At 43.5% G+C, this 27,646-nt stretch overlaps 1 protein-coding gene across 1 annotated transcript; it reads left to right on the top strand.

The window, feature by feature from the left end:
- On the top strand, positions 1–26,319 carry SLC22A2 (solute carrier family 22 member 2). The gene is made up of 11 exons (XM_063097976.1): positions 1–411; positions 1,931–2,034; positions 6,898–7,052; positions 9,086–9,254; positions 12,943–13,057; positions 14,418–14,524; positions 15,788–16,002; positions 17,145–17,253; positions 17,738–17,850; positions 20,508–20,607; positions 26,253–26,319. The coding sequence occupies exons 1-11, from the start codon at positions 1–3 to the stop codon at positions 26,317–26,319; spliced, it is 1,665 nt and encodes a 554-aa protein (XP_062954046.1).
- Positions 26,320–27,646: the final 1,327 nt, after the last annotated feature.

Here is a 27,646-nt window from a genome sequence, read left to right as displayed (position 1 = left end):
ATGCCCACCGTGGATGACATTCTAGAGCAGATAGGGGACTTTCACTTTTTCCAGAAACAAACATTTCTCTTCTTAGCTCCGCTCTCTGCAACCTTCGCCCCCATCTACGTGGGCATCGTCTTCCTGGGCTTCACTCCCGACCACCGCTGCCTGAGCCCCGGGGTGGCTGAGCTGAGCCATCGCTGTGGCTGGAGCCTGGCCGAGGAGCTCAACTACACGGTGCCGGGCCTGGGGGCTGCAGATGAAGCCTTCCTCCGCCAGTGCCGGCGGTATGAGGTGGACTGGAACCAGAGCACCCTTGGCTGCCAGGACCCGCTGGCTGGTCTGGCCGCCAATAGGAGCCACCTGCCGCTGGGCCCCTGTCGTGACGGCTGGGTGTACGACACACCTGGCTCCTCCATCGTCACTGAGGTAAGTGAGCTCAGGACTCAGAATGGCAAAGCAAAAACTGGAGCTTCTGGGCCAAGCCCGTGGCGCACTCGGGAGGGTGCGGCGCTGGGAGCGCGGCGACGCTCCCGCCGCGGGTTCGGATCCTATATAGGAATGGCCGGTGCACTCACTGGCTGAGTGCCGGTCACGAAAACGACAAAAAAAAAAAAAAAAAAAAAAAAAAAAACTGGAGCTTCTTTTAAGGAGGCAACTAGGAAAGCACCGGTTCTTATAAGTGTGCCCAGACATGCTCTTTGGACTCAATGTATCTTATAAAATCCTGGCTTCCAAATGAAAACATGCAGCTTCCAATTACTCTGGAGTAGGAGTGGGTTCATTAAAACTTCCTCAAATACCGACAATAATTACTCTAGTGTATGCAAGTCGCAGCACAAAGAAACAAGCAAAAGCACATCAGAGCTCCTGGAAATGATGCCAGGGAAGGGGATATTTTTAAGTCTCTTCTTTTTCTGGAAGCCCTGCCTCGAGCTCTGTTCTTCCCCCGTGCAGACATACACCTAAAAGGGTGTGAAGCTCACCCGAACTGTGCCTTACTGTGTGATTCTGTGTACTTTTCTGCCGGTGGCTTTTTTTTCTTTTTTTTTTTTCTCCTTTTTAATTTGCTCAAAGTGTCCATATAACACCACTTGGGGCTGGAGAAGTTCTGGTGTTATTACTTTATTGAAAAGATACAGTCACATTAAAATCTAATTGTGAAGCCTCATTTCAATAAATGTAGAGAAAACAAAAAATAGAGATTTTATTGGAGGCAAAGCAAAATGGGGGAGAGACATTATTCTGAAAATACAGACAGAGAAAGCCAGCTTCCCGGCTTGATTTACAGGGACTGCTTGGATCGTGTGTGCATGAACAGACGTTTAGAGAGAGCAGCCTATTTTGAAGGATCTAAAGTGATGAAACAATTAAATAAAATGCGAATCTCAGGGACAACACCACCCAACTGCAAGAGGCTCTCCAGCATGGCAATTTCATCCCTTCCATCAGAGATGAGGAAACTGAGGCCCAGAGCACAGAAAAGCTTTGCTGTGGGCCACAGAGGGGGTGCCTTGGCAGAGTTAGCAGTAGATGCTGAATCTTCTGACTTCCAGGCCAGCACCTGTACCACGTGGCCACCTGCCTCTTATTGCAAATGAGAGCAAGGGGCCTTCAGCAGCACATTCCTCATCCCCTTCCTGTTAAAGACAGCAAGGAGATGCCCAGCAGCCCAGATGCCTCGTGGTAGCATGGGCATCACGTTCATGAACCTACTGGCCTCTGGGTATTAAAAGTAGAAAGGAAAAAAATGGATGCCAGATAGAAGGCTAAATGGATGTTGGTGTGTAAAGAAAAGTGAAGAAACAGTTGGTTTATTGCCTTTCAGCCACACCGGTTCAATGCAAGGCATATTTGAGTTCCCTGGGCTGAGTCAGGTGTAACAGGATCCTAACGGGATTTTGTTTTCTTTCTATACTGGCTCGGAATACATCTCACATCTCGGCAGTTTAACCTAGTGTGTGCCAATTCCTGGATGCTGGACCTGTTTCAGTCGGCAGTGAACGTAGGATTTTTTATCGGTTCTGTGAGTATCGGCTACGTAGCAGACAGGTAGGTGAAGCGCCTGTGGTGGAATTTGAATAATCCCACAGGTTTGGAGAGGACTCGGATTCACCTGCCCCTGTTTGAATGCCATCCTTTCCCAAAACTCACAGACCACGAGCTCCTGCCCTTGATGTCTATTGTTTTCACAGCCTTAGATTTGTCTTGCTGCTATAATAATAATGACCAAAGCCTTTATTTTCAAATTCTCTGGCGACATAGAGGGATGTTTCAACATTAGGCAGCAGTTTTTCCTTGTGGGCTATCCAGCAGCTTAGGGTTAGAAGGCAGGGTGACAGATGATTTAATCTCCTTGGTAATTCCTAATTCATTCTTGGGGCTCATTGCCACCCACCTGGTCATGAGCCTTCAGGGCCTCTGAGCTCTGTCCCATCCTCTGCTTCTCTCTAATACAGTGGGAGCCACCAGCATCAGACCCAGTGTAGAATCTCCCCATTGCCCTTTGGATTGCAAGATTCCTGGACTGGGTCCCTGGGGCTAGATGTGACTATGTGCATGGAACCTCAAATGTAATCTAATGAAATGGGAACAGGATGTGTCTACACCATAGAGGTAAATATCCACTTCCACAGTGTTGGTGCCCCTGGAGAGAGATGAGGAAAGACCTCTTCACATGGCACACAGCAGATGGTCCCCTCAGATGAGTCCATGTCCTCAGCAGGCCAGTATTCAGCACTCGAGCTAACCAAGCTAGCCTTGTATCGCTTATTTATCCATCGTTTTGGAATCCCATGATCACCATGCCAAAAGCTCCTCATAACAAATAGCTTTGCTTGTGGATGACCAATTAGATATTTTTACTATCCTCAAAAGGGAAAAGAACAGAAAAATGTGCTTTATATGTGATATGCACTTTGAATAATCTGGTCATCAGGGCTAATTATTTACTATTCATAGATTCAACTGTTTATTGAGTGTTTTTTCATGTGCCAGGCACTGTGTTCAACCTCTTGGAGACTACAAGGGTACTTCAAAAATTTCATGGAAAAATAGAATTAAAAGATAACATGAATCTTTCCATGAACTTTTTGAAGACCCCTCGTATTATTCTCTCTAATCATCAGTAACCTAGAGAGAAAGTGATATATAACTATATGTAATTGTGTATAATATATAAATGCATGACATAATTATATGTATGTATAAAATATAAATATTTATATTCTATTCTGAAGTAAATGGTAACGTAAATACACTTTAGGTTATGTTACACCCTCCCCAACTACATCTATGATATAAATCCAAAGCTGAGTATAATGTTGAATGTAAGTACAGTGTTTTCTCTGGCTGTTATATTATCAGGCCAGATGGAAACTTGCAGACGTGTTAAAGATTGATCACACCCCGCAGGGCGTCTGCATCTTACAGGGGCCTGGGTCACCGGGTGACAGCAGGGAAGGGGGACAGAGCCGAGGCGCTGGCCTGGGAGGACACTCTCTGCACCTGTCGCTTGGCCTCCCGCCAGGGCTCTCCTGTGGGAGCCTTGGGAGGTGAGGAGGCAGGTAGCGTTTTTATTTTTATTGCCACAGAAGTGAGAACGTTGTGCAGAGACGGCCCATTAGGTAGAGGGAGACACATTAACCAGGGCGGGTCCAGAGTCCGGCCTGCTGCTCACTCTCGCATCCACTGTGGGGGGACAGTGACGCTCGGCTCCCTGGGCAGCCCGAGAGCACGCAGGTGACTGAGCCGTCCTTACACTGCAGGTCAAAGACATGAGCTAATTATTCTCATCCCGTTCAACGGGCAGGACACTGCTTCTGACTGCCCCTGACAGTGCATTCCCGAGCTCTAATCTCCAGTCAGTTCTCCACCTTCTTAGACGACCTCATTATTTTGTTCCTGTTGTTAAAATCTCTGCCGACCACTCGCTGTTCTTCCCCAGAAGGCTGTAGACATACCTCTATTGCTTTTCCTTAATCCGCCTGAAGTCTTCGTGGTGCTGTCGTTCTACCTGTGCATGCTCGTGACACTGTGACGGGCAGGCTAACGCCAGAAGTCAGCCGCCACAGGGTTCAAAGGAAACAAGCGATTTATCCTTTGCAAACTGAATGCCTACAATTTTCAGATTTTATACAATGACACAAGAGTCCCATGGAAACCCATTTTATCCACAGATCGTATCAGCATTAAATAAAACACACTGTCTTCCATGAAGCATTTTTAAGATATGCTGTAACAGCTGATTAGGGTGTCTTTTAGAAGAGAATCAGGAGGCAGTATGAAAAGCTTGTAGATAAGACTACCGAGTCTTACACCACGTCAACTTTGCCAGGGTCAGCTTTGCAAATGGAAGAAAGAATAAAGGAAGGGAGAGAGGAAAGAAGGAAGGGCATGTGTTAGAGAACTTGAAAATGAACCTTTTATAAGATGTCTAATTTATTTCATCATTCATAATCTCCTAAAGAATGATTTTGAGTATCACCTGACACAAAAAAATAATCTCTCACCAACTTCAGGTTTTTTACCCTAAAAGATCAGTAATTATAAGGGCTAGATTTAGTGGTATGCTTGAAAATGTTTAGTAACTGGCTCTCTGCAGGGAAAAGTGTTGGTTTGTAGCATTTACTGATTTCCGTGGTGTGAACACTCCCACCGTGGTCCATTTCAAGCTACCACAGTGTGGTCACTGGACACAGAGTTGGCTAGACATGTGCACCATTACACACATTTCCACCATACAGACACGATAGACGTAAACAAACTTGTGCGCATAGATGGTCGATATTTTGCATATTTAATATAAAAATATATTTTAATATTTAATATAAAAATATATTTTGCATATTTAATATAAAAGCGATCTTTTGCATATTTAATTGTAAGTATATATAATTTAATAATGGCTATTTTTACAACTAGCTTGCAAATAGTCCGAAAGTCTAATCGGCTGTCAAGAGCTAGTAGCCCACTGTCTACATGTCATGATGGAACTAGATCAAAGCAGAATCCAGGTCCCATGGGTTGCAGTTGACCTTACCTATCTACATAGGACCTTCCAAAACAAGTCCCCCACTGACTCCTGTGTGCCAGTGCCTTATCGGGCATCCTCATGTGTTTCTTTCATTTAGGATCACAATGGCCTTTTACAGTAGATTTTATTATCCGGAATTCATGGGTGAGGAAACTGAGGCTCAGTGAAATTAAAGCATGCTGACAGGCCTAGGCCACAGGCTGAGGAGCAAGAAGCTAAAGGACTTACAGAGCTGGCAGTACTGGGAGCCCACCCTCCTCTCCTGTTTTCTCTGTTTGTTTTTTATTTGACCTCTTGAGTGGCTCTGTTGGGGGGAAAAGTCTAAAACCTCTATCCCAGATCTATAAGGTTTCTTCTAGCCGTGACTTTTTTTTAAAAAAAAATAGCATTGTACCTTATTTGGAACCTGTCTTCAATGAAGTTTTTCTGCCACATGAATTTGGTTTTCTTGTCCTGTGTTTCAAATGATGAATTTTCCCTTTCTTCGTCCAGAGGATTGTGTCCATCTACGGGGCATTACTGTGGTTTTTATTGTGTGCCTGAGTCAGCTTTGGAAGTTAAAGAATTATTACCAGTTGAGCAAATGTTCATAGATTATGAAATTTCTGAGGGTAAAGGAGGGGGGTTTGGGTAGGAGAATGTGGGAAGAAAGGCTAAAAAATTACATTGAGATGTGACGTTGGATGGCTTTAAATTAAAGGCCAAGAGATATTTTTACAATGGGGAGCCATTGACTGAGAATTAAGAAATAACATGGTCAAAATGGAATTTTAAGACTTTTAAGCAGTTTAGCCGTTTACATTAATTACTAATGAGACTGCTTGATCTTTAATTTCAGATTTATGACATTAAATTTCAAAATAATTATTAATGATGTAGATTATTTTGAAGTGGTTAGTATTTGAAACGCTCACTAGAATATAGTTGCCTAATAATAAGAACATAAATTTTTAAATGTTCAGCCATGACTAGAATGTGCAATCCTAATGATAAAAAGCACTGATTGAGTTTGAAGTATATAAACAAAGATGCAATAAAACATTGTTTTCCATGAAGAATTTAAAAAATATCCACTAACAGTGGATTAGGGAGTCTTTTAGAACAAAACCAGGAGGGCACAATGAAATTATGCAGATAAGAGGATCGAGCCCCACTCCGCTCTCTGACAGCCAGTTTCACAAGCAGAAGGAAGAAAGGAGAAAGGGCGCAAAAATATGTGCCCAGCTCTGTAAGTGAGATATTAATTTAAATGTAGGGTCAGACAGTCTTTTCCAGATGGGGAAACTGAGTAAGGCTGAATATAATACCATAGTAAGTGGTAAGGCCATGATTAAACCCAGGTTGCTGGTGTTTTCCTCTATTCTGTGCACTGGAACAAGCCTCCAAGCCCCTACACTGATGACACCTACGTCCCTCAAATAAAATGTGCGGAAGCCATCCCTCCAGGCTGCTTCATAGCGAACGCCCTGTGGAATGGCCACATGGGTAACACGAGTTCCCATGGAGATGTGCAATGACCACAAATCCAAAAGCAGGGTTGAAAAGGGATAGGGGTGTGCATCAAGTGTTGAATTTTGTTTATTCCAAAGCCCAACTGTCTTGGGTGGGCAGCTGGTTGAGTGTGAAGACCCCAGCTCTCCCATCATGTAAGACTAGGTAGACCCCAAGCTCATTCAGCACTGTGTGGCTGGGAGAATTATCACCTCCCTGAACATGCACCACAGGTAGGACCGAGAAGGTACATTAATTCTGGGGTGAATGGGGCTTGTTGCCTCTTGCATTTCCATAACTGAGAGTTCACCTCTGATTTTGTTTAGATTTTCTACAACCTTCGTGAATCACATTTAATTGATTCCCTCTCTTTGTTTTTCTCCCTGCAGGTTTGGCCGTAAACTCTGCCTCTTAGTTACAATCCTCATAAATGCTGTGTCTGGAGTTCTCATGGCCGTTTCCCCAAGCTATACTTGGATGTTAATTTTTCGCTTGATCCAAGGACTGGTCAGCAAAGCAGGCTGGTTAATAAGCTACATCCTGAGTAAGAATGCTCGTAATTGCTGCTGTGCGCTCAAGGGGACACGGCTGCCGGGACACAGTCAGTGGGGGGTAGCTGTGCAGAAAAAGGACCTGCCTCAGGCAGCGTCGAGAGATTTTCTTTCTGTATCAGAGTGGTTTCTAACATCATTTCCGTCAACTCATTCTGCATTCTTCCTATAAAAAAAAAAACAATGCAGGCAGAAACAAGAGCAAGCATCACGCCACCCAGATTCTTAGATATCTCTTGGAATTTTTGTCTTCTGTAACCTGGAGTATGATGTAGAAAAAATAATCGAGCCTACCAGTCCTATTTATAAAGAAGATTCAATGACGAGATATATGATAGATAGTAAGGAACTTTAATACTTTGCATAAACATATTCTAGTAAACCATGATTATTCTCAATTTATATATAAGGAAATTGAGAATACAAGCACTGTAGTCAATCTAGGTTACTCAGCAAGCCGTGTATTGCACCAGGAGTGTAATTACATCCTACTCATTGGTAGCCAGAGTTATGGCTGAGGGTCACAGAGTGCAAGAGAATATTTGAGTTCTAACAGCATGGCAAAGAAAAATCACTGCCATAATTAGATCTTGAGCGTTCACCTCATTATTACTTTCCCTTTGGCTACATTCAAATAACATCTCTATGAAGGGAAATGAACACTTTGAAATTAAAATAATAATAGTAAAGCTTTCATTACACATGAGAGAGCTAGAATATGTGTGCTTACAATTTTACCTGGCAAAGTTAATGTAGTGAATTCTGTGAGAGGAAGAGGAGATGGTGCTTAATACTATCCCTGCCAAGGTAGACACCTGTTTATAATAAATGTTTCATCAACGAAGGAATTAATGTGTGCACTTATTCAACCAGTGATTTGGTTTCTAGAATACACAATGTGTAAAATATGTAGAATTGTATAAAAGTCAATTTCAGCAAAAGTTCATCTCGGCCTCCTGCCCTTCTTCTCCAGTTCCTCTGAATGTCCTTGAATGACCTTGTTACTCAACTTCTTTCTATCCACCTCCCTCAAACTCATCCATGACCCCAACCACTTTGAAAGACAGACATTTCAATTTCTTGGGAACTTGCATCATTTTGTTTAATTCTGTTTTAAAAAACTTTTGAATAACTCATAGTAATTTATAGAAATATTTTTAGGGTATATTTCTATTTGGTTTATAAATAATTGAAGACTTGAACACGTTTGCCAAACATTTAAAGCAAAAACTGGCTTGTGGAGTATCTGGAATTTCAATTCTAGCACGTCTGTCATATAAAAACAACTATCCCTTAATTCCATGTACAGGGAGCTCATACATCCCATCATGATGTACTCACGGGATGGATATACCACATGCACTGGTATGCTGGTAAATTGGCTCTTGGAGAATAAAGAGCCCTGATTTGTAGTGTTTTCCAATTTCCAAGGTGTAGACATTCCCACGATCACTGATTGTAAGATACCAATGGGTTTAAACAACCAGCTTGCAAAAGCCCTAAAAATTTAAAAATAAGTTCTTGCAAGCTAGCACTAGCTGATTCCAGCCCACTGTTAGGTTTCCAAGCCATTTACGCAATAGATGGGATTGAAAAAAAAAAAAAAAGTTTACCCATGTAGGAGAATAAGATACATTAAGGTGCTCATTTACAATCTAAATTCAATGTTTGACTCATTCAAGTCTTGAGTTATCACTGCCTTATTTTTCTAGATCAAAATTTTGCATGTGTCTGAAATGCAGATGAATTTGTCTTTAAAATTATTCTATACATCAAACATTTTTGCTCATGTTGGCCGGCCTTTCATCCCATCTAATGTGGGATTCTAAGATTTATTTAATTAATACAACAGAAATAATTATAACAACATAAGCTCCAAAGAACATTTAAAATTGTTTAGAGAGCTGCATAGAAAATTCTAGAACTTGCACTATATTTTTGAGGTTGGCCTTCTAGTTTCCTCCTAGTTGAACAGCCAACTCACTGTTGTACTGAATTGCATTGACCATTTGGATTCTCTCTGCAGTTACAGAATTTGTTGGGCTGAACTATCGGAGGACAGTGGGTATCTATTACCAAGTCATCTTTACCATTGGGCTCCTGGTGCTGGCCGGGGTGGCCTACGCACTTCCTCACTGGAGGTGGCTGCAGCTCACGGTTACTCTGCCCAACTTTTGCTTTCTGCTCTACTACTGGTAAGTCCATTTGAAACAAAACGGAGATAAATTGAAATAACTTATTTTGCTGAAAAGGCTGCCTTCTCTATGTACAATGTGCTTCCAAATTCTGAAGTTTTCTTCATTTTCCAGGCTTATTTTACAGGAAGCCCAATTCCGTGTTTCAGAGATAAACATAATAAGCTTCAACCTGTCTCCCCCTCTGGAAATCAAATGTCCTTTCCCTTTGGGATGAAGATTTTTGTGACCTGAATCTTACATTTCCACATTATTTATTTGGTGTTTAAATTAGCTTTCATCAGCTGTGGTACAATTTGGACTGCAGACCCTTTGAAGAGATATTGGTCTTATTATTCTGTCCCTCCTCAGAGCACACTTTAGGACTGAGAAGGCACAGCACGGCACTCATTTCAACACTTGCCTGTATCCATGCCCGAGGCAGACATCCCCAATCAATCACAGCAGACTTTATCCCAGACAAAGCAAACATGGCACTCCAGGCAGACCATACCCATCAATCAGAGTTACCAAGGCAAGTAAAATATGTTTGTCATCCCTACCCAAACACATGGAAAATAGCAGATGCAGCAGAAACTATTATAAACTCCTAATATGAGGTTACCTGAAATAAAGCAAGGGGGATGCTGAATTATCAGACCCAATCTTTCTCCCATGCAGCATACCCCCTTATTTAGTTTCTCCTGGATTTATGCACTTGTTTTACCCATGGTTGTCTTGCCTAAGGATTAACCATCCCAATCATTCCCAGGAAGCCTGTTTCTCATCCAAAAGCCAATAAAACTGTGTCTTAGTCAACTCAAGCTGATATAACAAAATACCATAGACTGGGTGCTTACACAGTAGAGATTTATTTCTCACAGACCCGGAGACTGGGAAGTCTAAGATCAAGGTGCCAGCAGATTCAGTTCCTGGTGAGGACACTCTTCCTGTCTTGCAGACAGCCCGACTTGTCACTGTCCTTTCATAGGGGAGAGAGAGAGAGAAGGAGATCTGGTCTCTCTTACTGTTCTTATAAGGACACTAATCCCATCATGGGGCCCCACCCTCAAGGCCTCATCTAAACCTAATCACTTCTCAAAGGCATACCTCCAAATTACACATTGGGGGTTAGGGCTTCACTGTATGAATTTTGGGGGGACACAAACATTCAGTGCATAGCACTCTGAGGATGACCCTTATCTTCCACCTCTCCCTCATCTGCCTCGACCCATTTCTACCTCCTTTATATCTCTGAATCTACCCCCTTTTCCCTGTTCTCATTAGGAAATCATTATTTCTCACCTGGATTATATGATGGATTCCCAGCTGGTCTTCCTGACATTGGTTTACTGTCCTTTAATCCATACTTCATGCTACATTTTAAAACTTGCATTCTACCTTGTCCCTCCCTGCTTAAAAGTCTTTCACTTTTTTTCCCCCTCGGAATAAGAACTAATGCTTTAACATGGCATAAAAGCCCACCCATTACCACCTCTGATGCACTTCTTCTTGCCAGAATCAAAAGAAATTGACTTACAATTCTACAAGCTCCATGATGGGCTTTACATTTTTGAAAGATTGCTCAAGATGCAGAGTAGAAAACAGGTGTTATGCAGGAAAGATGGAGGCAGGGAGAACAGTAAAGAGACTGTTGCAATAACCCTTGCAAAAGATGACAAGGGCCTGAATTAAGACAGCAGCCATGGGTATGAAGGAGAAAAGCATTATAAACAATTCTAATAAGGTGGCAGCAACAGAGGCTAGCAATAGACTGCATGTGGAGGTTTAGAGAGAGGAAGTGTCAGGTGGATGACCCCAGAGTGTAGGCTTGTGTGCCTGCATATTGGTAGGGGTGTCACTCAAAGAGGTAAGGAACCCAGAAGGAGGAGCAGATTTGGAAGGAAAGGTGGTGAGCTGAACTCTAGACATGATGAATTTGAGGTGCTGGAAGGAAACTGCAGGGAGATATCCAGGGGCCAGTGAATTTAAGGATCTGGATTTCAAATAAAATTCATGGATGTCTTTGTTGTCTCTATAGCAATGGATGACCACTCAGAGAAAATGAATAGTGTTGGGGAGTGGGGGAGATAGGGCCAGAACACAGAAAGCACCAATCTTTGAAAGCCAAGCCAAGGAAGAGGAGCCAGGACCGAAGAAGAGTGAGGTGGTGCCATCGGAGAGAAAGGCGGGGTTACAGGAGCAGAGGGGGGTATGGAAGTCACAGGAGGGGGGCTCCAACCAATCCTCACCTCCCCGAAGCCTGCCCAGGCCTGGGGGGGCCTCTTCCATGCTCGATGGTATCGTGCCTTCATCTCTGTCACCCCCATGCTGTGGGGATCCACTGTTCACTTGCCACTGCATTATTTGATGGCCCTCATAAGCTGTCAGTTCTTTGAGTTCAGGTGACATTAGGGCCCTCTAGTCCAGCTTCCTGTCTTTGGCTGGGATTCCCACAGTAACACCCCTGGTGGATAATCATCGGTCTTTGCTTGAACACTGTCATGGATAACATGTCCTTTGTCATCAAGTGAGCCACTGTACTATAGAACCCATAGCTCATCTTCAGCAGTCTTTGGATTGAGCCAGAATTTTCATTCCTGTGATTTTAACCCAACGTTCCTAATTCTCCAAAAAAATTAATTTCTGTTCTACTCAGAAGTTCTTTAACTATTTGCATATGCCTCTCCAAGTCCACCCAAGCTTTCACCTCTAAACTAGACTGTTCCAATTCCTGCCTTCTCTGATCCGGTACCCTCCTGGTTCTTGGCCCTCCAGCTCAGGTAACAGTTGGCCAAGCTGACTCTGTGCTTCCTGAAGTGTGGGCAACTGGAGCTGAGCATGGCACCAGATGTCATCTAGAAAAATGGTCCTGCAGCATCACAGTGGGAGATTCAGGCTGTGAGCTGTGGACTGAGTGTGGTGGAGCATGCCATGCCCCCATCCCGGACTCCAGGTCCTAACCAAGGAATCACCCCGACTCCTCTCCATTGCGCTCCCACAGAAACATCACCCCAAGTTCCTCTGGTGCCTCCCAGAAGCTTCTCCCCCAGAGTGATGCTTCCACCTGGGGCCTTCCTACCTCTACTCAAGAGCTGCCATGAGAGCATCCTGCCCCCTCCTTGCTCCAGTTCCTCCTCTTCCTGTTCACCCTGAACCCACCACTCAGAGTCCTCTCCAGACACAGATCCAATGGCTATAGTCCTGCTCGAGGACCTGCCAGGGCTCCCCAAGCTCTGCTATATCAAGCTCAGACTACGCAGACTGGCTTTTAAGTTCCTCCACCATCTGACCTTCAGTGCTTATCTCATTCCTTTAGGAAATCACCTTTTGGCGTAACATACCCTCTTGCTTTCACCTGTGATGGTGTACATACTCCCACCTCCTTCTCAGGTCTCTACAGAGCCTGGGGCCCACCCCAGCTGGCCTGCCTCTCCTTCTTATAGCACAGAGTTGGATACCCAGTTGCACCCTGCTTTGCAGCTTGCTTCCTGGGGTTCCACTTAGAAATCTCTGCAGAGGAATCCAAAAGCTTCCTGGACAAGGCTGACTACAAGTCAGCACTTGCAGGAGGAAAGAACCACATATGCCCTTGCATGATCTTTACTTCCTTTGTAGATCCAACTGAACCCCTCTGTGTAAGATCTGATCATGAATATTTGGAGGGGTGGTTAGTAAGATTTTCCTCTCCACTGACATTGTATCATAGGTGCGTACCTGAATCTCCGAGGTGGCTGATCTCCCAGAACAAAAATGCCAAAGCCATCAGGATTATTAAGCACATCGCAAAGAAAAATGGAAAATCTCTGCCCCCCTCTCTTCAGGTGAGCCTGGGGCTTAAGGATCAAATCAGAGAACAGTGAAAAGGGAGGATATGGGAAAACCCATGAAAGCCAGCGATCTCGACGGGGGAGCTGCAAAAAGCTCCCCTTCCCCCCACCCCACCCCCCCAGCATGCTGGCCCACCTATGGTGAGATGCAAGAGGATATCTCATAAGATTTGTGGTTCCCTGGGAAAATATTTTAAACAGATGGAAAACATGAAACTAAAAGGGAACCAGAAGTCATTTAAAAGTCAAATGAGGAGTTTCCATCTTCTGCGATTCTAGGCTTGGCCGGCCATCCCTGCCTTAGTGCCTACTGTTCACCTGTGTGTCTGGCTTCCTCAGGTCAGACGCCTCGACAGTAAAACAGCTCTTTAAACACTAAGAATTTGTTAGAATTTTAAACATTTTGGGTAGAAATTGTCCCAAAATGTTTTAAGCAACTCCCTGACTTGAATAGAATTAAGTTACTGAGGGTTCATTATCTGTGTTCAGTGGTTGCCTTCAGTAGATCTCATCACTTTGAACTGAAACTTTTTCATCTGATAGAGGCTGGAAAAAGAGAAAATCAAGCTTGTTAGAAAATTATGCTGAAACACGTCATTTCTGAATGAGAATGTAGATAGGTTACCTGTAAGAATTTGTGATTTACATGACATTGAGGATGAGGACTTTCTGACTGGGAGGCTTTTTTGTCCCACCTCCTCCCTGTTTCCAGGTGGTTGAAACGTGTATGCTTTTCCACTCATGACTGGCATAGCCCCTGATTCTTACATGTTAGATTCTTTCAGCGATTGTCCAGGGGATAAACCACACGTGAGTCACTGTCTCGCCAAAGGAGGTGACGTTCAGGGAATTGCAGAAGTCTAGCTGGAGGTTTCGCCCCCTCAGGCCTCACTCTTTCACACACTCTCAACTCCACCACCTATACTACCTGTTAGAGCAGGGTTCCTCAAACGTCACTGTCTGTGCACAGGAATCCCCAGGTGGCCTTGTGGAGCTGACACCACTGAGGTCCCAGGGCACAGCCTCCTGCCCGAGGGGCCGCAGGAGGGTCCAGGTGGGCAGACCTGTCGCTCCACCCTCAGCCCTTGGGCCATGGGACTGCGCTTTACAGACAATATCGCTTTAGACATGAGCCTCTGTGTCCCAGCTTCCTCTTCTACTGGGATGAGAAAAATAAAACCTACCTTGTAGGGCTTTTATAAAGATTGAGATAAAGAGTGTGAGGTGCTCAGTGTGGTCCTGGGCACGTGGTGGGCACTTGATCGTGTAAGGTCTTGTCATTATGCCCTGTTGCAGCCCAGGGACACCATCACTCAACAACATACAAAGCTGCTTTCATTGTCTCTGCCCTTAGAACCTGAGACCTGATGAGGAAGCAGGTGAGAAGCTGACTCCTTCGTTTCTTGACTTGGTCAGAACCCCCCAGATCAGGAAGCATACTTGGATCTTGATGTATAACTGGTAAGGAATACTTTTTCACTTTAAGATCCCTACGATTCCTTTAACCACAATCACTCACATTAAGGGAGGGAACGAGGGCGTCTCTGAAACATAACCCAGTCCCAGCATTAGCATCGACGGTGGACGGCGACGCGGCTGATGTACGGTGGCTTTCCCTGCCACCGCTTCTCCCAGGCAAATGTTGAAATCAGCTCACAGCCCTTAAGCATAGATCAGGGCATTCCCAGCATTGGCTGCACATTTGAATCACCTGGGAGATTATGAAATACCAAGGCCAGACCACCATCTCCAGAAATACTGATTTAATGGTCTAGGATAGGGCCCAGCTCAGGAACCAATAGTTTCTAAATTCTCCAGGTAATTCTAATAGCTGAAACTGAGAACTATTGGGATAGATTAATTGATGATGAGTACAGATCTCTATGATTGTACAGGGCTGGCCTTTTCTGTTCTTTTCTACATGAAGAAAAAAAAAATAAACTTATGAAAAAGAATAATCCACCGGCTCCACAATCCAGCCACTTGAACTTCACCGTGTCTGCCGTCTATAGGCTGCGCTCGGAGCGTGGAGCTGTGCTTTTCTACCGAGGCAGCTTCCTAGCAGGGAGCGCGGGGTCTCAGGGCAGCCAGATGAGGACGTGCAATCACCGACCAAAGCAAAGCTCGCAGCAGCCAGCTGAGCAAACTTCACTGCACTGCATGAAAAAGCAGTTTTGAAATTTGTCCTCATTATTCCTTCTTCCCTTCTCTGAATAATTATGACTCTTGAGGATTATCCTCATATTTTCCATTACATATAATAACCACTTTAGTCAACAAAACTAGAAACACTGTCAAAGCCTTGCTTGCATCAGGCTAGAGGGAAATCAAGAAGGGAGCCTGTGCCCGTGTGGTCTTCTGGTTTCCTAACATTTGCGTTAAGTAGTCAGTCTTTTTGATGCCAACTGTGTTAGAGACCACAAAGAGAGAAATAGCTCACAACTGCTAATAACCTGATATAGCTTTACTAAATAAATCACTCTGTTAATCACTCTTGGCTTTCAGTCTGGCCAGGAGTGCTGTCCTAATTTCCTCCCCTTTCCTGGCTTTGGGTCACAGCCAGCCACTGAAGTGGTTCGTAAAAGCAACGGGATAGAGGAAGTAGCTAGGGGCAGGTCCGGGGGAACGGTGGCCCGTGATCGACTCGTACTTCTCCAGACGCCACTCCCATTTGGTGGCTTGTGTTTGGGGCTTGGTTTCACCTTGGCTCTCCTCTCTGCTCAGGTTCACGAGCGCTGTTCTCTATCAGGGCCTCATCATGCACATGGGCCTTGCAGGGGACAACGTTTACCTGGATTTCTTCTACTCTGCCCTGGTTGAATTCCCAGCTGCCTTCGCCATCATCCTGACCATCAACCGCATTGGTCGCCGTTACCCTTGGGCTGTGTCAAATATGGTGGCAGGGGCAGCCTGTCTAGCCATGGTTTTTATCCCTGATGGTGAGTTCAGTGCAAGCTGTGATCTTGTTTCCAAGGCACTGAGAAGAGGGGGTAGCATGGCTCTTGGATAGGAAGACCATGCAATTAATCATCCAAATTGATTTGGAAAGACAGAGGGCAATATCTGGGACCTTCCTGAGCAAACACATATGGCCAACCTGCCCTTGAAAACAAGTGCACCCAGTTGTTCCCTGACATGATATGACAAGAGAGGCCACGAAGCCCCGGCTGCAGGCCAGAGTCGACCTAGAACAGACAGCATGGACTCTAGGGTAGAGCAGCCCATGGCCGAAGTCTCACTCCAGGACTTCCCAGACATGACTGAGGCAACTCCCTTGTCCTCCTGCATCATTCTGCAGAGTAAATGAGAAAACCTATGTAATGCCACCGATACACAATTATTCAGTTCCTTCCTTTCCTTTTAAAATGCTTTCTCAATGAAGGGCAGCAAAAGCCTGCAGAACAGAATCCTTCCAGCAATACAGAGCTTTGTTTGAATCTTTCAGTTATTAGCAAGTATTTAAAATATACCCATATATTTTTGCTTCTTTGGAGTGACCTCTATAAAGTTAGTTTAATTCTGTTGTCATTAACAACAGAGAGCTAAAGAGAGTGTTAGAGGCAAAACTGTGGAGACGGTAGAAAGATCAGTGGTTGCCAGGGAGTAGGGAGTAAGAGGAGTCTGACTAGGTGAAGAACAGAGGGTCCCCCGGGCAGTGAAAATGGGCCATGTGACACTGTAATGATGGATGCATGCCATCACACATTTGCGTGTACAAGCCCACAGACTGTAACCTCCAAGAGCAAACCCTAATGCAAACTATGGATGATATGACGTGTCAGTGTAGGCTCATTGGTTGTAGCAAATGTACCACTGTGGGGGTGCTGATAGTGGGGGGGCCGTGCATGTAGGGTCAGGGGGTGTACGGGAACTCTCTGTACCTTCCTCCCAATTTTGCTGTGAATCTAAAACTGCTCTTTTTAAAAAAGGCTTTTTTAGAAAAAAAATATTAGAATTGTATCTAAGTGAGTCTATAGAAGAACCAGTCTGGAATGTGGTATTTCTCCTCACACACTGCTCTGGGGTGCTGTTGGAGAGGGGGATCATGTGCAGTGTGTGTAAGTGGTGTCCTTTCCCCTAGATCTACAGTGGCTAAAGATCATTGCCGCGTGCATGGGCAGGATGGGCATCACGATGGCCTATGAGATGGTGTGCCTGGTCAATGCTGAACTATACCCCACTTTCATCAGGTGAGTCCCTGTTCCTCAGCATGAAGAGTGCTTGCAACATTTGTGTTTTGGTTGGAAGTGCCACAAGTGAAGGCAGAGGCACCCTGACTTCTCAAAGCACAGTGTGAGGGGAGGTGAGTCCCTGTGTCACATTGATGGGCTGGGGTGAGATGCAGGGGTTGTGGTGAGAACAGAAGGAACCGGCCTGCAAGAACAGGGTCGCCACGCAGCTGCAGGACGGTGGCCCAAGCAGTGTCAGGAGGCTCTGGAACCCTGGATGTGAGAGGTGAAGATCGGCCCCCACCATTAACCACCTTAGGGTTTACATAAAACAGGAATGACAGAAGATGAAGGGATGGTGTACATACGTTGTTTTGTGCATTGAAAATATTTGTTTCAGTTCTCAGGCATTTGCACGATGAGGGGAGTGCTTATTAGGGGGTGGGTGGGAGGTGACACCTGTGCTGGGATGCGTTAGAGGGTTGAGTCTGCTCCTGCATCTCAGGAATCTCGGCGTCCTCGTCTGCTCCTCCCTATGTGACATTGGCGGCATCGTCACACCCTTCCTGGTCTACCGGCTCATGCACATCTGGCTCGAGCTCCCACTCATGGTGTTTGGTAAGAAATCCTCACAAAGGGCTTTCACCGAAAATCTATTGTCCAGAGATCTCCATTTCTCCACCTCAAAATAGGAACCCGGAGGAAACGCAGACCCATTAAGAAAAGGAGACAGCACCACGGAGCACCTGCGTGGGTGTCACCCCCGTGCTCCCGCCCCCGTCCCCAGTTCCTCAGGGCAGCTACTGGCCAGCATTTCCCCTTCTGCTGCTGCCGGTGGAGTCAGGAAAAGGCGGGAATGTGCCAGTGCCGAGCCCCTACCCTCCCTGCCTGCAGGACAGAAGGTGACAGGGACATGTCTAATTATCAGCAATTAACTCACAGAGGCAGATGCTGCACGTGAAGTCTGCAGACTGTGAGAGGAACTGGGGATACTGGCCACTTCCATTCACTTAATGTCCATCGTTTTTCCACAGCTACAGACTGTGGGACAGCCCCTCTCCTCTGCATGTCCCCACAGACACTGGCAATGCCGAGGTGTGTTCAGATTCACGCACACACATTCACCTCCTCAGGTTAATGGGAACACCTTAGTGTACCCAGCTCAGTCTCCTCGAAGACCACTTTCTGAGCCACCTTTAATTTGAATATGTAATGTCTTTCTCATGGGTATACGACACTCTCTTAACTTGCGGGGGGAGAGGAAGAGAACCCCCTCAGATGCACACCAGTGAAGCCCCCGTTGCTGGGCTCCTAATGCCACACGCTGTCCAGACGAGTCCCCCTGCTCATTCCCTCTCTTCCCTGCTTCTCCGGGGACTGGTGATGGGGACAATCTTCCACCCCTGCAGATCTGCCAGCAAAAGTTCCAAATCACTGATCGAATTCACTCTCAAAACAGACCCAGTGAATTCCTCCACATTCCAGCTTAGTGGTAACGCGACAGCCAAAGCTGATAGAACTCAAGCTCTTTATCCTGAGAAAACCACGGTGTGGCTACAGAGTGTGCCCCAAATTCTTTCCTGCCCCAACACTGGCAGAGGGGTCTGTCCCTAGAGCTCCCTTTCCAGCTTGAGGAAGTGCCCATCATACCCTCTGGGCTCCTTCCTTCCAGGGAGGAAGTTGGAGATGCCTCAATCTTGGCCACTTGTATAGGTGAGCAGCGGGTGACCCATGGGACAGTGGGATATTTCTGAATAGATGCTTCCTGTTTCTCCAAGTCCAGTGCTCGGTAACAAAGCAATGCAAAGTCCACACCCAGAGGAACCCGCCCATGCCTCACCTTCCCCTGCAGAAGATAAAGGATCATCACTGCACTTCAACATTGGAAGTAAACCCGAAGACAATCCCAATTTTATTTTTGCTACTAGTTGTATCCTCTTCCCTCACCAACCTTTAACCTAAGTAGTAGGAAAACTAGTAGTTCTGCTTTTTATCTTCCTTCCCTTTCTTTACCACACAGTAATGGTGCGCTGACTGTGGACTTGACATTGCCATAACATTGTAACCCAAGAAGCCTGAAAATCAATACGTTGGAAAGTCCTGGTTGAAAGAGCCCCAGATTATCCTTGTTGCTTAGGCCTGTCTTTGCAAATATAAAATGCTAAATGGATGATAATTTGATTAATTGATTATATTCATCATAATTCACTCACTTCAGAGGCTCAGATGCCAGCCGAATGTTTCTTGTTAGCATTAATTACAATAACCAAATGAATCTTGGGAAGATTGGAGAGATTTTGAGAGGTTAATTATGTAGTAAGCGCTTCCATAGTTCATACCATGTGCCAGGCACTATGCTAAGTGCTTGACAAATATTAATTCATTGCAGCCTCATAACAAGTCTGTGAGGTGGGCATATTATCTCACCTTACATGGGGGAATCTGGAGCATTGCAGATCACAGGACTTCCCAAGGCCCTAAGACCAGTCATTGCAGGAGTTGGAGTCGGAGCCCAGGCATTCAGTGCTGTAGCTTGCATTTTGTGCCTCCAGGCTCTGAGGCCTCTGTTTCTGCCATTTTTTGCAGACACAAAAATGGAGTCCAGCGTGCAGTGTTTTGAAACCACCAAACTAATAAAGAACCCATATCCCCCTTCCTGCATTGTATTATAGAAAAACATAAAAACATAGCTTTAAAGACAAAAATTTTTTATCAGAATTTAAAGAAAGGAAAGCATTAAAGTGTTTATTATTAAAGATGATAGTTAGAGACAAAGGAAAAAGGAACAACAGGAATTCAGTGAACATCTGACTTTGAACTAAAAGGCCTGGCTAAACTTTTTAATACTGTTATGTAGTAATAAATACATGATTCATTACATTTATTTGCTAGTAATAATCCAAGTTCTTGACTTATTTTCATTACCAAGTGCTTTATAGTGGCTTGTTCTTTCTTTTCTTACAGTTAATTTTTTTTTCCAGATTATTGTCTGACTCCAAAGGATCTTAATATTGTGGCAATATTAAAATTCTCTAACCCAGAATAATCTTGACTCAAAATGTTACATATTTCATTCCCTTTAAGGAATTGTAATCCAATGGAGTTTGAAATTGGTATAATATTTACGATGGAAAATGTGGCAACCAGAGATAGCTAAGGAATCTGTAAATAAGTGTAGGAAAACACTTAAAACTTCTTAAAGTAAAAGTAAGGGGAGCACTAGTTATAGAACCTGCATTTTTCTGTTCTGAATGTGATTCGTGTCTGGCTTTCAGCTGTGATTGGCGTGGTTGCTGGGGGACTGGTGTTGTTGCTACCAGAGACCAAAGGGAAGGCTTTGCCTGAGACCATTGAAGAAGTGGAAAACATGCAGAGGTGAGGAGTTGAAATTCCTAAATGAAATGTTTGATAAATGTTTTTGGAAAACCGTATAGCCAGTTGTAAAAAAAAGATTAGGTTGAATTCATACCTCACACCATACATTGTGATAAATTTAAACTAAATCAAAAACTTAAAAGTACAAAAAAAATCATTAAAATAACGAAGACATGATAGGAGCATTCTTTTATACCTCCATAGTAGGAAAGGTCTTTCTAAACATGACTCCCCAAAATCCAGGACCCATAGAAGAAAGATCAACAAGTCTGCTTTCATAAAAATTAAAATTTCTGCATTGGAAAACTACCATAAGCTAAAAATAAAATGACAAACTTGGAGAAAATATTTATTATTCTACCAAAGGCTAATTTTCCCAATATATAAAGAGCCCTAACAAATAGGTAAAGGACTTGAACACATAATTCAGTGAAAAGAAAATAAAAAATAGCTCTTAAATATATGAAATTATGCTCAACCTCCTTCATAGTAAGACAAGTGCAAATTACCGCTGTGCTAATATCCTCTTGGATAGTAAAAGATCAAATTACCTGATAGCATCCTGCATTGGGAGCGAATGTGGGAAATGAAGTTTCATATATGGCTAATAGGTGTATAGATTTGAAATCTTAGCAATTTCACAGTTCTAGGAATTTACATGTTCAAAATGACTTATGTACAGGATTGGCCATTAATACAATTTTTATATAACAAAAGGTAGAAACAATTTTTATACAACAAAAGATTAGAACTGCCCATCAATTGAGAGCCCACTTAAATTAATGATGATATGCCATTCAATAAAATACTATACTCATTAAAAAGAATGAGGCAGCTTTATATACACTAAGGAAAGTTCTCCAAGATGTATTATTAATAGGAAAAACAAAAAAGCAGAACATAGAAGAATACATACTCTACGGTTTGTGCAAAAATAGTGAAAAAGATATGTATATATACATTTGTATTTCTGGAAGAATGTTCAAGAACCATAACATTGGTTATCTATGGAGTTAGGTGGCTATGGGATACAGGTGGGAAGGAGACTTTTCAATGTATACTTTTTTACAATTTCTGAAGTTTGAGCCACATAAACCTATTCAAAAAGTAGATTTTTTAAAAAAATTGAAATACAGAGAAACCTATATGACACCCTCCCCACAGTTTGTTTATGCAATATGCTTAGATATTTTAATTTATTTTGTCCTTACTCTGTGTTTTGGCCTATTGGTGCCACAAACTCAGCTGAATTTTATCCATTCTACAAAACCTTCCTATTTAACATTTTCAGTACTTGGAATCGTGGTGGTCTGAGGCTTTTCCTAGAACTGGAGTCTTAGAGTTGGAAAATTTTGAATTTGGCCAGAGGTTTACTGGCAGCCCACAGGACGCCAAGTTCTTAAATGATTTGTTTGGCCCAAACAGTATTTTTTAAAAGTGGAAATTCCGCATAAACTGGACTTCCAGGATCCACAAAATAAAATAAAATAAAATAAATAAAATAAAATTTTAAAAAGTCAGAAGATTTGGTAACACTGAATAGGCATTTCCTCTTATTGACAATTTGTAGGAGCTGAGTGATGTCTCAGCTTTTCGAAGGACATGCCATCCCCAGCAGGCCACAGTCCCCACTATTCCCTATTGTCTTGTCCGGTACATTATCTGCCTGGTGCATGCAGACATTTGAGTCTGACACCCTTGATGTAGACTACTGCTATCCTCGTGCCCCTGTCTCAGTGCAGTTCCCCACGCGCATGAGCACCTCCCCTTGAAGACAGACATGATATCCTGTGCACTGCGTGTCCCTAGGGCTTAGCACAAAACCTGAACACACAGAGCAGGAGCTCACCAATACCTGTGGAATAAATGCCGAGGTCCTTCAACAGCATCCCTGATTGAAGTTCCTTTTCCTAGCCAGCTCCAGTGTCAGGCAGGCAGTAATTCGGGCTGGTGAGGAGCATGGGCTGTAGAGTCTGATGAACCATCCTCACTTTCCCTTCTGCATGGCCTTAACACCTCCACGTCTCAGTTTCTTCATCTGTAAATGGGGACAACAGTACTGCTCACTGGATTTTTTTAACAATTAAATGGGATACTGCTTGTCAAGTGCCTGATCCTTAATGAATGTCCAAGAGCCAATGTTTAGATGCTTTTATAGCTGTTCTATAGAACAGGAAAATATGTAGCTAGACTGTTCATTGGAAATCAAATTTTAAAATATGTTTTTAGGTGAAGAGTGGCCCGGTGACACTCACATACCTATACTTGTCAGAGTTTTTCATTTTCATGAGGGTGGGTCAAAGCAGGCTAAAGAGATATTTCAAAAGATTATTCCTGTTATTATTTTCCATTCTTTCTATTTATGTGATCTACAGATAATTCCTATGAACATTCGCACTTTTCTTTTTTCCGTGTTACATAACCTAGTTCACTGTTCACATATAGAAGACAGATCTGCATAAGGCTTGGGGAATCACAGAAGGAGAGTGTGAGAAGGTGAGGGCCGAGCCAGAGCTGGGAGAAGAGTCCACGTGCAGAGACAGGGGCAGGGGGCACACAGCCTGCAGGAGGCAGGGTGTCCGGGAGCAGGAGGGCAGAGCACAGGTGGCATGGAGCAGACTCCAGGTACAGCACAGGAACAGGGCAGGGCAGGAGGCCTCCCCCACCATTCAAGTCACTGGTTCCTAAGAGCACTAGGCCCATCCTAGTTACATACATAGCCTGTACCACTTACCAACATACACCCTATTTCACCTCTTAAGACTGTTTCCTTTTCTGGAAAATGAGAATAACAACAGCTAACAGTTACTAAGAGTTCTCAACCAGTGGTTCCCAAACCCCTTATGTGCTCCCTCATTGAATCCTCGCAACAACCCTATGGAACAGGTATTATTATTAACCCCATTGATAACTGAAAAAACCCAGGCACAGAGAGCCTAAGGACTTGCCCAAAGTCACACAGCCAGTAAGCGACAGAGCCAAGGTTCCAACACTGGTAGCCAGATTCCAGGGTCCCTGCACTTGTCTCACCTTCAGGGTGTTGGGTTCACAAATGGGACGGTGCAGTGAAGCCCCCAGTGCAGTGCCTGGCATTTAGTTAGTGGTCAGTCAATGGTGGCTACTGCTGCTGCTGTGCTTGTCATTGCTGCTGTTGCTGCTGCTACTGTCGCTGTTGTTGCTGTTGTAGCTGTTTTTATTGCTGCTGCTGTTGCTGCTGCTATCATATCTGTTGCTGCTGCTGCTGTTGCTGTTTCTGCTGCTTTGGCTGTCGCTGATGCTGCCATTGTAGCTGTTGTTATTGCTGCTGCTATTGCTGTGGTTATTATTGTTGCTGCCACTGTTGCTGCTATTGCTGTGGCTGCTGTTGTTATTGTTGCTGTTGCTATTGTTTTTGCTGTTTGTGCTGCTTTGGCTGTTTCTGCTGCTGCTGTTGCTATTGCTGCTGCTGCTGCTGTTTACTGTTGATGCTGCTGCTGTTGTTATTGTTGCTGCTGTTGCTGCTACTATTGTTGTAGCTGCTGTTGTTGCTGCTGCCATTGTTGCTGCTGCTGCTGCTTCTATAGTTGCTGTTGCTGTTGCTGTTGTTGCTGCTGCTGCTGTTTTTACTGTGACTGCTGTTGCTGCTGTTATTGCTGCTGTTGTTGCTATTGTTATTGTTATTGCTGTTGTTATTGTTGCTGCTACTGCTGTTGCTGCCACTGCTATTATTGCTGCTGTTGTTGCTGCTGTTGTTATTGACACTATTTTTGCTGCTGCTGCTGCTGCTGCTGCTGCTGTTGTTGCTGTTGTCATTGTTGCTGCTGTTGCTGCTATTGTTATTGTTGTTGCTATTGCTGCTGCTGTTATTGCTACTGCCACCGTTGCTCTTGCTGCTGCTGTCATTGCTGATGTTGCTGTTGTTGCTTCTGCTATTGCTGCTAGTGTTGCTGGCATTGTTATTGTTGTTACTGTTGCTTTTACTGTTGTTGCCACTGCTGCTGCTGTTGTTACTGTTGCTGCTGTAACTGTTTTTATTGCTGCTGCTATTGCTCCTGTTGTTGTGGCTTCTGTTGTTATTGCCACTGCCATTGTTACTACTGCTGCTGCTGCCATTGTCACTGCTGCTGTCATTGCTGTTGTTTCTACTGCTGTTGTTACTGTTGCTGTTGCTATTGTTGTTGCCACTGCTGTTGCTATTGTTTTTGTTGCTGATTTTGCTGCTGTTGCTATTGTTGCTGCTACTGTTGTTGTTTCTGCTGTTGTTGCTGTTCCTGGTGCTGGTGCTGGTGCTTGTGCTGTTGCTATTGCTGTTGCTGTTGTTGCTGCTGCTGTCATTGCTGTTGCTGCTGTTATCATTGCTGTTTTTGCTGATGCTGCTGTTGCTGTTGCTGCTGTTGCTTCTTCTGTTGTTGCCACTGCTGCTGCTGTTGTTACTGTTACTGCTGCTGCTGTTATTGCTGCTGTTGCTGCTGTTTTTGTTGCTGTTTCCACTGCTATTTGTTGTTGTGACTTCTGTTGTTATTGCCACTCTCATGGTTACTGCTGCTGCTGCTGCCACTGTTACTGCTGTTGTCATTGCTATTGTTCCTACTTCTGTTGTTACTGAAGCTGTTGCTATTGTTGTTGCCACTGCTTTTGTTGCTATTGTTTTTGTTGCAGATTTTGCTGCTGCTGCTATTGTTGCTGCTACTGTTGTTGTTGCCACTGTCATTACTGTTGCTGCTGTTGTCATTACTGTTTTTGCTGATACTGCTGTTGCTGTTTCTGTTGTTACTTCTTCTGTTGTTACCACTGCTGCTGCTGTTGTTGTTATTGTTGCTGCTGCTGCTATGTTCATTGCTATTGCTGTTGTTGATCTTGCTGCTGCTTTTATTGTTGATGTTGCTGTTGTTGCCACTGCTGCAGATAGTGTTGGTAGAGACCACAGGAGCTCAGCAGACTTGATTGGGCTCCCCCATCTGGAGTATTAAAGGATGCTAGCACCACTGCGTGATTTGGGTGAGCTTCTGCTACCCTTTGTCTCAGATTTGACTGGTCTAGAAACTGAAGAAGGACCAACCACCTCCAGGTGGGAGAAATTCTCTGAGGAGCTGGGAGCCTGAGAACAGCCCACACCTGACTCAATATTACTATAAAAAGGAACGTGTCCAAAGAGCATGGCTGGGAACAACATAATGAAGGAAGCAGTATTTCTACAATGAGTATCAGCAACATCCTGGCATTCACAAAGACAAAATGATAGAGAAAACTTGCAATTTGAAGAGATGTTTTAATTGCATTCTTCACTTGCCCAGCTGCTGAAAAGTAAATGAACTTGGTGAAAACAATTTCTCAAATGTTATTGGCAGAACTAATGTCTAGATTTTGCAATCACCATCTTTAACTGATATAGGATTGAATTAAGGTTTTATCCACATTCACTATTACAGAGAAGGGCAAAACTCCCTGAAAAACGGATCTTACTTAGGCAAAGTGCACTTCTAGAAGAGATTTTTAGAAACCACCCTACTCACATTAGTTATTCACCAAGCTCTGCTCATTTTCTTTATGAGAATCACCACTTAGAACACATTACAAAACTAATCCTGGACAAAGCTAATACCCATTTGTCATTTTCAGCCTTCTCATAATTTCTTCCTCATCTCCTCTTTTTATTTCTTTTGCAGACCAGGAAAAAATAAAGAAAAAATGATTTATCTGCAAGTCAAGAAATTAGACATTCCACTAAACTAAGAAGAGAGAACCATTACTTCTGCAATGGCCTTGTTTCGATGATGCCAAGGCCAGAAGCAGAGGTTTCTTCACTCATCACAAAGCCCATGCAATCAAACCTTACTTACCCTTGAGCCCTATCAACCTAGATCTATAGCCAATGGAGTCTGTTATACCACCATGTAAAAACCTACCTATGGGACCAGATCCTGCCAAGCCCTTCCAGCTCATTCTGTTCTCAGCACTCCTAGAACAATGGCTGTTGGCTTGCTGGAATTATTTTTTCCATCTTTATATTTCTTTATTTGATTCCTTTCCCCACAGTGACATCACACCAAAACACACAGAGGAACTTTGCACCATGAAGACAGAATGGAAAAGATCTGAAAAACAATAAGGCTGAGGGAAGAGAGTCTATTTTACTAAAAGAAATAGAATGCCCAAAGTGATATCAAGTTGTCCAGAATATATGTCAAGAATTTTAAATAGACTTTTCCTTATCATAAGTGAAGAAATTTTAAAATACATTGATTATTATCTGTGTTTCATTTGAAGGGAACCTCAAATAAAAGAATCAGGAATACAGCTTGAATAACCACTAAGTCCTTCTATATTTAGACTGGATAAGTACAAATTTGTGGTTTCCACAAAAGATCTTGAGAATAGTTCTACAAAAAACATTGTTGGTATTATTAAACTGTAAGTGATCATTTCAAAGTCCTGTAAAAATTCCTCAAAATTTGTAAATTTTAAAAATTATACTCATATTTCACCAAAGTAATATGGTTAAATACATTTAAACACTCCTTAAAAATACATTTTTAAAAGCTAACTACTACAAGGCCCATAATGAAAAACAAAAGTTTCTTGTCCTATTCCACCTCTACCAACTCCTCAAAGAAAATTTTCAAATATTTTTGCTATGTTTTCCCCTGAGATTTGTCTCCATATGTCCAAATAACTTTGTTAAATTGGCATTTCTTCATTTTTCAGTTTTATTTCTTGACTTTTTAAGGTAAAAGGTGAAAATTGACCCTCTTCACCTCTCCCCTCACCCCAACACACAACTCCTCCCTTCCCTTCAAACCTTGTTTTACCACATTTTTCTGAAATCAGATCATCAACACTCACATCTTTGGGTTGTGCAACTGTCATTTACAACTGAGCCACATAGTATACTGTGATTACACTACATTTCTTTCAAATTTTGTTTTTCTTGAAACTTGGTTTTTATTGCTTTGTTTCTATACATTAATTATTACTTTTCCCACAAACTCTCTGACAGAACAATAAATCTCCTCTCATTGTATCCAAACACGTCGCAGTTGGTTTCTCTTTTCTTTCTTTC

The sequence above is a fragment of the Cynocephalus volans genome, chromosome 5 (assembly GCF_027409185.1).
Source record: "Cynocephalus volans isolate mCynVol1 chromosome 5, mCynVol1.pri, whole genome shotgun sequence".
Taxonomy (NCBI): domain Eukaryota; kingdom Metazoa; phylum Chordata; class Mammalia; order Dermoptera; family Cynocephalidae; genus Cynocephalus; species Cynocephalus volans.
This window is presented reverse-complemented; position numbering and strand designations above follow the sequence as displayed.